Genomic DNA, 15,715 nt, shown 5'->3' with positions numbered 1-15,715 from the left:
ACTAGCATTAGGTTGGCTATGTTTCGCACACAATGCTTTTAAAAAATAGATATGCTTTTTGATACAAAATATAAATATATAAATTCCCTTTCTTTTTGTTTTTAAATAAACCCTTACGAATAAAAATAGGCAAGCTATTAACCGTACTTAACCTTCAGAATGACATTTCTAGCCTAATTGTTGATTTAGGAGAAATATTTCAATAGGAGAATTAATGCGAAAGGGCAATTATGGGATACCGGTTGTTATAGCGACGAAAGCGTGATCACGGGCACAATTAATTGCGTACAAGTTTATTTTATTGGGGTTTTAACGTTTTTTAATAAAAACGTACGTAATATTTTGAGGTTAAGAATCCTTATGAGCGTGTTGTTAAAAGATTTTGCCCACCGTTTATTATTTTTCAGTTAGTTGTGTAATATTAACTAAGCCTAATTATCCAACCATTTTTTGCAGTGACGTCACTGATCACAGCCGCAGGGCCGGGTTTACAATAGACACGCAGGGGGGATAGCTTTACGAATTAGCAAACGCAACTCAGATATACTAGCGCCCCTTATTTAAAGCTAAATGATATTTTTGTATTAAAAATCACCTAATTAGCGTTATTGTAATTATGCGCGATACAAGCTAGTCTGTAATAAACATAACTATCTTAACTGTACCCTAATAGACAATAGGGAAATCGCTGTAATAAACCGGCCAATCAAATTTAGACGCAATACTAACATTTAAATTATGGGATACCGGTTGCCAGTGGAAACGGGGGGCACGTGACCGTTCACGGTCGCTGGAATGGAACGAAGAGAATAAAAGTTGCGCCGAATTTTAATCAGAATTGGTCGGTTTGTTGTTTGTTTGATGTAATTTAGAAAAATTTGGTGACAAGACTAGATTTGAAGCATGGCGTCCAATCAAGACGCATGGGAAGAATATGCAAGTGACGATGGATTAGGTAAGCCAAAAGTATATTAATACATTTATTTAAGTAATTTTAAACGCATCTTTTAACGCTCATGTGACAATATCGGTTTTCAAGTACTTAGAAAGAAAAAATCACGCGCTGTAGTAAAAGGGTTTATAACCGCCATATTTAAACCGCAGCGTACATCATATTTTCATCGTTCGTGTTTGCTAATTTCAGTTAATTTAAAATAAATTCAAGTAATATATGTAGACATTGGTAAGTTTCACTTAAATTGAAAATACATGCAGACACATTATAGCGCGCTTTATTATGGCGTTGTTATATAAGCATAATGTATTACGCCATTATTAACAATGCGTCAGATTTTTGTCGTTAATATATTTACACATTAAACAATTTTCGATTTGCTTGTATGTTATTAACTACTCCTTGTACCATTATTTGTGGACAGCTTTGAACGTTTTTACATCAAACGTTTACGTAACAAATCGTTACGTTCATTACAGTTGTTATCTATACCACGTGCTTTTAAAAAATGATGTTCATTAACTGAACAAAACTTAAAATTTAAAATAACTTAAAAGGCAACTGCTGCTAATTGTATATTACAAAACCTTTGTTTATGTTACATATGTTAGTGCTGTATTTAAGATTTGCTATATGGTTTTGGTGTACATTTGTAAATGTTGTCTTTTTCAATAGATGATGCCTATGAGGAGTTGACAGATAAATCTAAAAAGAAATCAAGGAAAAATAAAAAGTCTAAAAAGCGAAAGAGAAATCCTGTAAGTTTTTTACACTATAAAATTAACATGTTTATTTTAATCTATTTATTTATTGGTCTTTATCTTCTTTAACCAATTAAATATTTTAGAGGTTATTTATCCTCCTTATACTCCCTAAAAATACTTCCCATTTTAAGGTAATATTGGCATAATGTGTTGGTTAGTACACTTAGGTTTACCACATGAAATATGGGGTTTGATCCCCACTGCTTCCATGTTATAGGTTAAAGTGGTATTAGCGATACTAATTATTGACGTAAATAATTAAAACAAAATGTTGTTTTTGAACTGTAGGAAACGGAATATGATAACCAAGTTGAAAATGATGAAGTTCTGGCTATGTCGGATGGGAACAGTGATGCAGAACTTGAAACAATGTCAATCGAACAAGAAGCAGAAGACAAGCCGAGAAAAAAGAGAAAGAAGGAAAAAAAGAGAAGTTCTTCTTTCGATGAAACTGAAGTCAATCCACAAAAAGCTGAACCAAAACCAGAAAAGGTAAACATTTTATTGTATTATTAATTTAACTGTTTTAAAAATGCTATAAGCATAAGCCTGCTAAATTAAATTCCAATTTTAATAACTCCATTTAGTATAGGCAGTATTAAATTTTTTATATGCAATATATGGTAATTGGTTTAATTTTTAGGAATTAAAATCGCCAGCCGAACTAATTGCAGATTGGAATTTAGAACCATTTTCTTACGAGTACACAGAAGAAGATTACTTGGTTAGAATCTTTGATAAAATAATAAACTTATATTTAATATTGTATTATAAAAAGTGCATTGTAAAGTACAAAATTTTTTAATAGGATAGCATTGCTATATTTTTTAAGTCGGAAAAAAATTAAAATTTTCTAAACCCACCTATTTTTTTAGACACTGTCAAGTTACAAGTTATTTAGTCTACACATCAAACCGAAGTTAGCGCGCAGTTACCCTCGTTTGCCAACTTCTAGGACACTTACAATTGTTGCTGCAATGTGGAGGGAATTCTCAAATTCCCCGAATTACCCTGCCCCAGCTGGAAATAATAACGAAGAAAGCACCGAGGTGATTGAAAGTAAACCGACTTTGAGACAAATTCGTGGACCAACTGCATCAGTTGATTTGTTACCTGTTAATGAAAAACGTAGCCGAAGTAAGTGTTGTGTCTTATTTTTTGTGTTATTTTTATATTAAAAAAACTATTTTATTGTCTAAAAATACTGAAAAAAAATGAATGCACGTTTTTTTGACAAAGAACAACATAAAAATTGCATTTTTATTTAAAATTTTCCTTATAAATAATTATTTTTATTTAAATGTCTTTTATTAACCTTAGGTCGAAGCAATACTCCTAAAATGGGTAAGAAGGAGAAAAAGGTTGCCCCTCTCAGAATCCGACTTCCAATGAAAAAGAAAAAGAAAGGAGCATCAGTAAGTTTACTTTAAACTTTAAAAAAATATTTTTTTAATCAAATATTAATAACTTAAAAATATTTAAAAAATTCTTTTTTTTTCAAATTTTTAGAGTGATGAAGAGAACTCTGTCTCTGACAACGACTCGGATTTCGAGTTTGAGCAAACTCTCGCAGCAGCATCCATCCAACAACCGATGAGCGACAGCTCCTCCAGCCGCCCTTCATCTAGAAGAAGCAATCCAAGGAGCAAGAGTAAGAAGAAAACGGCATCAAAAAAGAAAAAGCCAGCCAAACCAGGTAAATAAAAAAAAATTTTAAAAATTATCACAAAGTTATTTTATTTAATTTTTTTATGTAGCTCATGAGGAGGATGGTTACGAAACTGATCACCAAGATTATTGTGAGGTTTGCAAGCAAGGAGGTGAAATTATATTATGTGATGGCTGTCCAAGAGCTTACCATCTTGTTTGTCTTGAACCCCCTCTAGACACCCCCCCAGAAGGGAGCTGGCCTTGCCCTGTTTGCGTAAGTCTTGTTAAAATTAATCTGTGAGGTTTGTGATAAAAAAATGAATTAAATTAGTTGATTTTTTTTTTTTGATTTAAAATTCAGCATGATATAAAAAGTTGAATTTTTTTTCGATCCAGATGTGTTTGGTTAGATTCCCACTTCCGGCACTGTTTGTTGTAAATATAAAACTAATAATTCTTGATGCTAAAAAAATTAAACTGTTTTATTATTTCTACATCAAGGATAAAAATTATCAATTTGATTTCTGATCGAATTTTTATATTTTAGGTTAAGAATGGAACAAAGCCGAAAAATCGTGACGAGAAGCCAGAAAAAGAAGAAGATTTTGATCTGGATGAGTTCCAGGAGGAAGAAGAGGAAGAGAACATGGATGACCACATGGAGTTCTGCATCGTGTGCAAGGATGGAGGAGATTTATTGATCTGTGACACGTGTCCTCATTCTTATCATCTTAATTGTCTAAATCCTCCAGTTGCCATGGTACCTGATGGGGAATGGTCATGCCCCCGCTGCACGGTAAATTTATCAATTTTTTATAAAAAAAGTTTTATTATAAAAAAAATAAAATTAATTATCACCCTAAAATAATTTTTTTACCCCCCAAAAAAAGTTGATAAAAAAATTATTATCACCCTTTTTTACCCAGTGTCCCCCCACACGAGGCAAAGTAAGTCGGATATTAGCCTGGAAATGGAGGGATGCCCCTTACACAGAAGTCCCCGATGAAAGACCCGGGCACGAGGGTTCGATGAAGAAATTATGGGGCTACAAACAGCGAGAGTTTCTCGTCAAATATCACGAGTTTTCTTATTGGGATGTGGAGTGGATTACTGAGTTACAGATGGAGATCCATTGCACTTATCAGGTGGGTGTTCATTAATTTACTGTAGAGGGCATTTTAAATCAAAATTTAAATGTCTTCTAGAAATATTTAGGTCTTCAAATATAAATCTTAAACCTATATTGCCTATAAAATACTACTACTATCACAGAGATATTTATTTTAATAATTATAATTATAATTTTTATTTTTTCTCTTTCTCTGAATTTATTTTTTTTTAAATTATTATACATTATTCTTTTTCTAGTGGAGGTTGTATACTAGGAGGTTTGACATGGAGGAGCCGACTCCTCTGGATGAGGATGATGATTGGACTGATAAGAAGATGATCGAGAAGTATTACAGATACGGAATCAACCCAGAGTGGATGAAGATTCATAGAATTATTAACTCCAAGTAAAAAAATTAATTTTTGTATTAAATTGTGATATAAAAAAACTCTGGGTATTTGCCGTTTATCTCCAAAAAATTGAACCCCCTTATCAAACTTTTGACAATTTACCCATAAGCACCCTTACATTAACCATACAAAATGGAAAATTATGCCGGGACATTTACCCTTTAACCCAGGTTTTTTATCAAGCTTTTAGTTTGCTACCCTTTAACCCACCATACAACATCAGCAATTGCGCCAGTGCAATAACCCTTTAACAATTACCACTTACCCCATTCGTACAAAAACTAATGGGGGATTGGGCATTAAATATTGCCATTACAACTTGAGGGTTAAAAACCCATGGGCGTTTAGAAATCATTATTTAGTTAAATTAATAATTTTTTTCTTTTTTTTAGAAAAGTGGGAAGGGGAGGAGGTATTCAGTATTTAGTAAAGTGGAGGCAACAACCTTATGATAAATGTACTTGGGAGTCGGAGGATAACGAAATAACCGGATTTAAAGAAGAACTACAAAAGTTTAAGGAGCACAAGTAAGTTAAACATAAAATATAATTTCTAAATTTTTTTATTTTTTTTTTAACTTTTAGTTTAGGCAATATGGATGATAATCAAATTTTTTTATTTAATTTAAAGGTTAGCTTTTGAGCCTCCATTTCGAGACAAATCAAAGAAGAATAAGAAAAAAAGAAGAGAAGATAAAGACAGACCTAATGTAGGTTATTTTTAATTATATTTCATACATAAAGTAACATATATTATACCATAGCTTTATTTTAAAGGGTATGTATACTGGACCCATTAAGCTTTATTATATTTGAATTTAAAATTGGATTTTTTTATGTTTTTAGCCATCAGAGAAATATTTTGAGCAACCAAGTTATATAACAGATCTTGATTTATCGTTGCATGAATACCAACTTGAGGGACTTAACTGGCTTAGATTTTCATGGACTCAGGTATTCTGTACATTTTATTTAAACTTTTGTTTCAAAAGTTAATGTAGTTTTATAAAAAATAATTGGGACTCGGGTTTTATTTTTAAAAAATTCTGCTAATGTTTTTTTTTTTGTTTTTTTTAGGGTACAGATACAATTCTGGCTGATGAAATGGGTTTAGGAAAAACAATTCAAACAATTGTCTTTGTTCAATCACTAATTGTTGAGGTACTTATCTGCAAAAATATGCAATTTTTTTTCAATATTGGTATTTTTATGTGAGCAACTTTATCGATTATTTTTATCTTTGATGATCCATTCTTTAGTTTCTTTAGCATTTTGGATATTGTTGATACCAAATAATTGTTTTTTGGTTGGCCTTTACTTTATTTTATATAGGCTAACTCAAGGGTGCTATTGCTTAAAAACAGTTAAAATTAAACCCAGGACATCATGTAGTAAAACCAAGTTTCTTTCTTAACTAAACCATGTTGCTTATATAATATCTAAAACCCATTTTATGTTAATATCCTATTCCTCACAGGGTCACACAAAAGGTCCTTTCCTAATCTCAGTCCCCCTTTCAACTATGATCAACTGGGAAAGAGAATTTGATCTATGGGCTCCTAATCTTTACGTTGTTTCTTATTATGGAGATAAAGACTCGAGAGCAGTAATTCGAGAAAACGAGTTTTCGTTCGACGATAGCGCCATCAGATCTGGAAATAAGGCATACAGAATGAAGGTAGGGTGAATAAATTTGGTAAATCATAATTAAAAGAAATGGTGCTCGTAGATTTGTGAACAGTAAGGCACATATGACGGTGTAAAAGAACGAAAAAAATAAAATGGTAGGCTAAGAAGGACGGAAGTATGATAATAACTGGAATAAAGCTCGTGGCACGGTTTTGTTTTCTCTATATTTTCAACGCCGTATCTACTTTTTCTACAAAACCAACAATTTAAAAATAATAATTTTCCCCAATAAGTTTTTTCTTTTTACTCTGATCTTTTGGAGCAGTGACGCGTAATTGCCTAAGGAATTTCCGATTTTGTTGTTATATTCATCAAAGTTGGATCAATTTCCATACTCATAGCTTTTTACTAAATACACAATTACTAAATACTAAATAAATTTTTGTTATGGGAATTTTTTATTTTATTTTTTATTTATTTCTACAGAGTGGTTGTACTGTAAAGTTTCACGTGTTGTTAACCTCATATGAAATGTGCACAATTGATGCCAATACTTTATCATCAGTTGATTGGACTATGGTGGTGATAGATGAAGCTCATAGACTGAAAAATAACCAGTCAAAATTTTTCAAGTAAGATTGCCAATTAAAAAAAAATAATTTTTGTGTTTGTATAATGTAATAAATGTATAATTATTTTAGAGGGTCTTTCATAATTTTTTTAAAGATAAAAATATATTTTTTTAGGATTCTTTCAGAATATAATGTCGGTCACAAGTTGTTGTTAACAGGAACTCCACTACAGAATAATTTGGAAGAATTATTTCATCTTCTTAACTTCTTATGTCCATCCAAATTCACGTAAGATTTATACTGTAATAAAAAAACTTATTCAAATCAACACATGAGGTCTATGGTTTAAATCTCACTGCAAACATATCAAATATTTTTTTTGTTGTTTTTTATTTTTATCTATAAAATGTGTATTTTATTTTAATAAATTTTTTGGTAAATATTTAAAAAAATTTTGTATTTCTTTAGTGATATGAATGGATTTTTGGATGAATTTGCTGAAATAGCTCAGGAAGAACAAGTTAAAAAATTACACGAGATGTTAGGTTCTCATATGCTTAGAAGGTTAAAAGCTGATGTCTTAACTGTAAGTAATACCAATGCTTTCTTGAAAACTTTTATTGTTATTTTTATTAATACACCCATTTAGTATTTCTTTGCGAAATTAAATTTTTATCAGTTAAAAAAAATTGTAAAATTTATTTTTTTTATATAATTTTCATTTTTTATGTAACTTGTAAAATTATTCAATTTTTTATTTAAAATTTAAGGGGCTGGCATCGAAAAGTGAATTTATCGTTCGTGTAAATCTCACTCCGTTACAACGAAAATTTTATCGCTATATTCTTGCTCGTAACTTCGAACAACTCAACACAAGAGGGGGCCCTAACAACTCGTCTTTGTTGAATATTATGATGGATTTAAAGAAATGTTGTAACCATCCTTATCTCTTTAACAAAGCAGCCGATGTAAATAAAAAAAATATTTTTTGTATTTATTAGTCCTCGATATAAAAAAGGTTGACTTCACGACCTAAACATAGAGTAACATTAGTTACCCTAACCCAATCTTGAGTTGCCTTTGGCAGTTTGGGATAATATTGATTATATTTGTCCGATAATTTAGCTGCTAATAAAGTATTGGCAAATTAGAAGCCCTTTATGGCACCTTACTTAAAGGTACTACAGCATGAGATCATTGGGGAATAAACTCAGGACTTGGCTTTACTACTTGAGGTCCTTGGTTCGACCCCTACTCTATATAAATTAAGTTATTTTTAAATAGAAAATCTAAGATTTCTCTTTTAAGGGCAAAAAAAACAAATACAATTTTAAAAATACTATTTGACAATGTAGTAGATATGTTATTGTACCTATTAACACTTTTTTATTTCTAGGAAGCCCCAAAAGCTATGAACGGAGCTTTTGAGATTAATGAATTGACAAAAACGAGTGGAAAACTTATTTTATTACAAAAAATGATGAAAAAATTAAAGGAAAAGGGAAATAGAGTTCTGATCTTTTCACAAGTAAGTTAAAAAGCTATTTGGTAAAAAAATATTAAAAAAATTAAAACTAATACCAACAGTAATCAAAATTATTTATTATTATAAATAATGCATTTAATATAATTTTTTTTAACAAACATTTTGAATATTTTAAAATAAATACCTAATTTACTACATATTTAATACACTTATTTATCTATTGGGCCCAAAAATTATTGAATTTTAATTTTATTTTAATATTTTTTGTTTTTAGATGACAAGAATGTTAGATATATTGGAGGATTTTCTGGAAGGTTTAGGATATAAATATGAGAGAATTGATGGAAGTATAACTGGATCATTGAGGCAAGAAGCTATCGACAGATTTAATGGTACAAGTATATTCTAAAAATAACTTTATTTAAATTTCCTTAAATATAGAATGTGATTTAATATTATTAATTTTTTTTTATTTAATATTTATTTGGTATTTTAGAATTATTATTTTAGTATAACATTTTTTGGTGTTATTATTTTTTGGTATTTTAGTATTAATGTTTAAGTATTAATGGTATTTTAGTATAAATTTTTTGGTATTTTAGTATTAAATTTTTGGTAGTTTAGTATTTAATACTATTAATTATTAATTAAATTTATTTTTTACAGTAAAAATATAATAATATTTATTTTCATAATTTTTTTTCAGCTCCTGCTTCTGAGCATTTCGCTTTTCTACTCTCAACTCGTGCTGGTGGACTTGGTATTAACCTTGCCACAGCAGACACTGTGTTTATTTATGACAGTGACTGGAACCCCCACAACGACATACAAGCCTTTAGTAGAGCTCATAGAATTGGACAAACCAACAAAGTGATGATATATAGGTTTGTGACCAAAAATTCGGTCGAAGAAAGAGTAGCAGAGGTTGGTTTTTATAATTTTGGAGGGTTTTTGTAAATGTTAAAATGTGGGGATAGTTTTTATGCACTTTGTGGGCATATTTTTTGTGTAATTTGTTTTAAAAAAGCTATTTTAACCCCAAATTTGGGTGTTTTGGGTCAAAATTTTTTTTAAACTTTATAATAATATATTCCAAATTAAAATTAAATTGAAATTCAGTAATAAATATTTAAATTAATTTTCTTAATGACAAGACAACAAAAAATCTATGTTAAAAATGTAACTTAAAATTTTAAATATTATTTAAACTAATAATAATTTTAAGGTTGCGAAAAGAAAGATGATGTTAACTCACTTGGTTGTCAGACCTGGAATGGGATCTTCCAAAACAACGATGATGTCCAAACAAGAACTTGACGATATTCTTAAATTTGGAACCGAAACTTTGTTTAAAGATGATGACGGTATGATATTCTTTTAAATAAAAAAATTTAAAACGTTTAAATTATATATATATATATATAAATAAAGCCCAGTGGACAATATATATATATATAAATATATATATATGTCCAATTTATAGGCCTACAGAATAAATAAAACTGCAGTTTGTGGTGTGTGGGTAAATTATCGCCGGCAAATATTAGTTAAAAGTCGCAACCATATTATGACAGCTAAAATAACGACTGTAGGCAAGACTATCAACTAATAGTTTATAATTATGAATAATCTTAGGTTAGAAAAATAAAAATTTATCGATTTTATTTTGATTATTTTTTTAGATGCTGAGGGCCAAGATTTTATTCATTATGATGATAAAGCAATTGAAGCTTTACTGGATCGAACAAGGGAAGTCAGTGGGGATGATGCTAATAAAGAAAATCCACAAATTAATGAATATTTGAGTTCGTTTAAAGTTGCCACGTACCAGTATTCTGAAACCCATGAGGTAAATAACAAATTTTTAGATGAAAATGCCCTAAATAACCTAAAAATAAAAAATAAGGGAAGGACATTTTAAAAAGTTTCTTAAAAAAATTAAAAAAATTTTTTCAAAAAACCAAAAAAAAATTTAAAAAAAAACTTAAAAATTCAGCCAGAGCCAGAGCGAGAAATCATTAAAGAGACGATGGATCAACCTGATCCCAACTACTGGGAGAGGCTCCTCCGACATCATTACGAGCAACAGCAGGAGGAAATTGCATCGACTCTTGGAAAGGGAAAGAGGATTCGGAAGCAAGTGAATTATTATCATGCAGAGAACTCAACGGTAGAAGTCGACCGCGGTAAGTTGAAATCTTCTTTAAAAAAAAATTATAAGATCAATTTTTTTAAATTGGATTTTTTTTCTAGTTGTCCAGAGTGGTCTTCCAGGTTGGGAGGATAATGGAAGTGACTTCAGTGGGATCAGTGATCCTGGAGAAGAAGAAGATGAGGAGTTTGATAATAATGATGGTGGGTCTTTTATGCCATTTTTTAAGTTTTTTTTTTTTAATTTTTCGAGCAAAATTTCCCTATATTATTTAAATTTTTTGTATTTACAGCAAGTGGACGCAGGAGAGGAAGAAGAGACAAGGATCGACCTCTTCCTCCAATGTTGGCTAGAGTGGGAGGCAACATAGAGGTTTGAAAAAAAAAAATTTTTTTTTTTTTTTTTTTTAAATTTTTTTTCAAATGAGAAAGTTTTTTTGCTCCAAAAATTTTAAAAATCTAAAAAAATATTAAATTTGCAAAAAGTGTCAAATTACATTACTAAGTCTTTCATACAATAAAGCAGGTATTTTTACCTTTAATTTACATTTTAATATTTTGTTTTAGGTTTTGGGATTTACCGTCCGTCAACGCAGAACTCATTTAAATTTTGTAATGAGATACGGAATGCCACCTTCCGAAAACTTTCAATCCAAATGGCTCGTCAGAGAACTAAGATGCAAGTCAGAGAAAGAATTTAGGTTAAAATCCAGACATTCTATCATACTAGTGTAATATTTGAAATTGAATTAAAGAAAATTAAATTTTTGGATTTTTCAGGGCTTATACTTCTTTGTTTATGAGACATTTATGTGAACCAGGACCGGATAATGCTGATACTTACTCAGATGGAGTACCAAGAGAAGGAGTTTCCCGGCAACACGTGCTTACAAGGATAGGAGTTATGTCGCTTATCAATAAAAAGGTAAAAATTTAAATTTCCCCCCAAAAAATTTTTTTTTTAATTTGAAAAAAAATTTTTAAGGTTAAAGAGTTCAAATCCATTAATGGAGAGTGGAGTTTACCGCATCTTAATCCCGCTCTTCAAAAACCTCTACCAGCATCTGTTGTGTCCTCCAGTGCTGTTTCAAGATCGGGAACCCCATTGTCTGCAATCTCCTCCCTAAAATCTGCAGATTCCTCTGCTGTTCCTTCTCCAGCAACTCCCACTTCCTCTTCCGCGATCCTAACCGGAAGTAAAGAGGAACCAGCAGGGGTCAGCACAGAGCAAGGTTTCTAAATTATTTTTAAAATTAAAATCTCAAAAAAATTTAAAATTGTTAAAAATTTTTTTTTAATTTAAAATAATTTTTTAAATTCTTTTTTTTGCAGATGTTAAACCAGTTGACTTAGCCAGCAAACCTTCAGAAGAAAAGAAAGAGAAAAATGAAGTGGAAAAAATGGATGTAGATGATATTAAAGTAGAAGCACAAGGTATTAATTAAACTTGTTACCAAAACTTTAAATTTTTGTCGTTGAAATAGTGGAAGTTAACTTTAAATTTTTTACGTTTTTTGTATCAGACAAGACACAAACTGATAAAGATAAAGAGAACGAAAGTAAAACTCAAGACAGCAATACTGCAGGTAATTATACAATTTCTATTCTAATTAACTGTAAACATAATCTATTTTACATTAAAATTTAAAATATACATTTACCTTTAAACTTTTTTACCGAAATAATTATGTTTTTTTTTCTAGATTCAGCTGCAGTAAAAGTTGAAAATGTAAAAGATGAAGTCGTTGAAAATCCCAAGCAGAGATTCATGTTTAATATTGCTGATGGAGGTTAGTTTTTATAAAATCTGTTATTTTAAAAAGCCATTCCTATTTTTAGTTTATAAGCCTGCAAAATAAATAAAACTGCCATTTGTGGTTCACAGGTAATTTATCATAGTCAATTGTTAGTTAAGAGCTATCTACTAGTCTATGACAATAAGCTGAAAAATTTAAAAAATAAAATAAATTACAGTTTTTGATACATTATTTATCTTTTTAGGTTTTACTGAGTTGCATACATTATGGCAAACTGAAGAACAGGCTGCCATCCAATCAGGAAGAATCAATGAAATATGGCATCGCAAACATGACTACTGGCTTATTTCAGGAATTTCTGTGTAAGGTTCACTTGTATTGTTTATATTATAGCTATTTAGATTGGTATGTAAATTGTTAAATTTTTTAAAAACTGTTTTTATTTTTATTTTTTAAATTTATTTATTCTTGATGTGAAACATAGAGTAACATTAGTTACCCTGACCCTATCTCGAGTTACCTAAGGCAGTTTGGAATATAATAGATTATAATTGACCAATAATTAAGCTGCTGACTGAGTGCTGGTTCAGCATAAGTGCAGTGGGGATCGAACCCTGGACCTCATGTAGTGAAGTCTAGTGTTCTTTAAAAAAATGCTATGACATTGTTTTTGTTGTATCAATTTTGTTGTAATTTTTTAAATACTTATGACTTTGTTTTAGACATGGTTATAGTAGATGGTCAGATATCCAGAATGATATTAGGTTTGCAATTGTAAACGAACCGTTTCGAGCCATGCACGAAAAAGGAAATTTTCTGGAAATGCAAAATAAATTTCTTGCCAGAAGATACAAAGTAATTTTTGATTATAAAAATTTAAGAATCATTAACATATTTAAATAAAAAATTTTTAATGTTGAGTAGATAATTTTTTTATTGTTTTTTTTGTGTATTTTTAAATTTCAATATTTAATCAGTTATTGGAGCAAGCGTTAGTAATTGAAGAACAACTTAGGAGAGCTTCGTATTTAGGTTTATTACAAGATCCAAAACACCCAGCTATGGCCCTTAATGCCAGGTAAGCCCACTTTATTATTTTTTATTCAAGATAAGACTTGTTATATTATGACATGGATCTAAAAAAATAATTTAAAAAAAAAAACTATATTTTTTTCAGATTTGCTGAAGTTGAATGTTTAGCTGAAAGTCATCAACATTTATCTAAGGAATCCCTAGCAGGGAACAAACCAGCTAATGCTGTCTTACATAAAGGTATTGTAGGCCTACTTAAATGTAAAACATTCTTAGGGTAGTGAAAATTTTAAAACTTACCAAAAAATTCTTTTTAATTATGCTATAAGTAATATATTTGACATTATAAATTAGATTTTTTATGTAGTTTGGCTAAGTATTTTGCCAGTTTAAAATATATGCAGACTATAGAGTTTTTATTAATTTGCAGATTTTAGTTAGATTAACATTTTTTTTTATCTAATAAATCTGTTTTCACAGCCTAAAATTGGACTTATTTAACGAGCTTTATTCTTCTTTTTTAGTTTTAAATCAATTGGAAGAATTGCTAGCTGACATGAAAGCAGATGTCGGTCGTTTACCTTCAACTTTATCTCGTATTCCATCAGTAGCAACGAGGTTAAGAATGTCAGAGCGAGGAATTTTAAGCAGACTCACCCACCAGAATGGTGACCCCCAAGTAAGTAGTTTAAAGTTGTTAATATTTTTGCAGAAAAATGTTGATGGACTCATTTATTTTTTGTATATATATATTTATCCTCGATGTGGGAAAGTCGAATGCGCGACTTAAACATAGAGTAACATTAGTTACTCCGACCCAGTCTCGAGTTGCCTGTGGCAGTTTGGGATATTATAGATTATAATTGCCCGATAATTATTCTGCTGATTAAGTGCTGGCTCAGCAGGAGTTCATACCGTTTTATAGCGCCTTACTCAACAGCATGAGATCAGTGGGAAATGAACCCACGACCTCATGGATGGAGCAAGTGTTCCTACCACTACACCACGCTGCCGGTTTTATTTAATGTAACTTAATATTTTGCACACTTTAATGAAAAAGGTCTATAAAAATTTAAAATTCTTTTTATTTTTTAGCATATTTAACTCTTGCCTTTAATCTATTGACAATAAATTGTTAAGGATAAAATTTAAGGCCGAGGCCTTCAACTATTTTTTTAACATTTTTTTTTAAGCCTTCAACTATTTTTTTAACATTTTTGTAATAATTTTTTATTTTTTTAGGGCCACCAGACCAGTACTCATCCCCCTTATCATAAGATGTTAAACGGACCTTTTTGTTCAGGTGAGTTTTTATAGACCTCTAATGCACCTTTGAATTTTTTAATGGGTTTCTAAATTTTTACATTTTATTTTTTACCTACACAGGCCAACCAGTTTTAAGTCGAGGCACAGTCGAGCAGAAAACTCAATCAGGTTCCGCCCCCAAGGTCAACTACTCGAAGATGCTACAGCGAAATGAAGGTCAAGGGTCGAGTGGTAGCGGCCACACTTCGGCGGCCAACACAGCTGCTGCTATTCTGGCAGTCGCCAACGCCGAAGCCAAGAAAAAAAGCGTCGTGATTACAATAGAGGATTAGGTCACGTGATACAGTATCACGTGATTTCGTTTCAAGCTCAAGATGAAATAGGAATTTTTAAAAATTAAAAATCTGAAAAAATGGTTTTATAATCGGTTTCTTATATGTTTGCTGCTAATAATGTTAAACAAAAATAATTAAAATGTTAATTTTTGAGTATTTTTGCTTTAAATTAAAGTTAAAAACACGTTGCTGCTTTTTAGACATATTGACTGCATCATTATAGAAGCTGAAACGTCGTATAATGTATATTCGTAATTTCTATTTATTTCCATGTTGTATTAAACATGTTCTAGGTAATATAGGCGACATTTTTAGCCACCATTTTTGTTAAATATAATTTCGTTTTTCTGGCAATAAATAAAGCACAAGAATAGAAAAAAGCATTTCAATATCGGTTTTCAATTATAGTAAAGAAATAATAGAGCTAATATTAAGATCACTTGTAGTTTAAGTACCGCTACAACTAAAAACTAAGCATTTTTAAAAGAAGGTTGTTTATTAAAACTTACTTAAAAATGGAATGCATAATTTATTGTTCGAGCCATTGTGCGATTCTCTTACGCCTTTAATGCCCTGCAGGTATCACAAAGTTTCTAGT

The 15,715-nt window shown here is 30.3% G+C and overlaps 1 protein-coding gene across 1 annotated transcript; it reads left to right on the top strand.

Annotated features, from left to right (window-relative positions):
* Positions 1-800: 800 nt before the first annotated feature.
* LOC145744673 (ATP-dependent chromatin remodeler CHD3-like) lies at positions 801-15,480 on the top strand. Its single transcript, XM_082562586.1, has 41 exons — positions 801-955; positions 1,631-1,713; positions 2,008-2,211; positions 2,363-2,443; positions 2,595-2,856; positions 3,040-3,134; positions 3,229-3,415; positions 3,477-3,643; positions 3,917-4,165; positions 4,296-4,514; positions 4,738-4,886; positions 5,283-5,417; positions 5,521-5,599; positions 5,736-5,843; positions 5,967-6,050; positions 6,367-6,567; positions 7,005-7,150; positions 7,265-7,378; positions 7,559-7,676; positions 7,861-8,058; positions 8,487-8,618; positions 8,851-8,968; positions 9,283-9,500; positions 9,802-9,940; positions 10,259-10,425; positions 10,573-10,762; positions 10,830-10,931; positions 11,021-11,100; positions 11,295-11,428; positions 11,508-11,652; positions 11,713-11,959; positions 12,060-12,161; positions 12,251-12,313; positions 12,431-12,517; positions 12,729-12,846; positions 13,207-13,339; positions 13,462-13,562; positions 13,662-13,756; positions 14,041-14,195; positions 14,759-14,819; positions 14,903-15,480. The coding sequence occupies exons 1-41, from the start codon at positions 904-906 to the stop codon at positions 15,112-15,114; spliced, it is 5,730 nt and encodes a 1,909-aa protein (XP_082418712.1). The 5' UTR covers positions 801-903; the 3' UTR covers positions 15,115-15,480.
* The last annotated feature ends 235 nt before the right edge of the window (positions 15,481-15,715 follow it).

Source organism: Corella eumyota, chromosome 3 (genome assembly GCF_963082875.1).
Source record: "Corella eumyota chromosome 3, kaCorEumy4.1, whole genome shotgun sequence".
NCBI classification, from domain to species: Eukaryota; Metazoa; Chordata; class Ascidiacea; order Phlebobranchia; family Corellidae; genus Corella; species Corella eumyota.
Note: the sequence above shows the minus strand (reverse complement) of the source record. Positions and strands in the feature narration are given on the sequence as shown.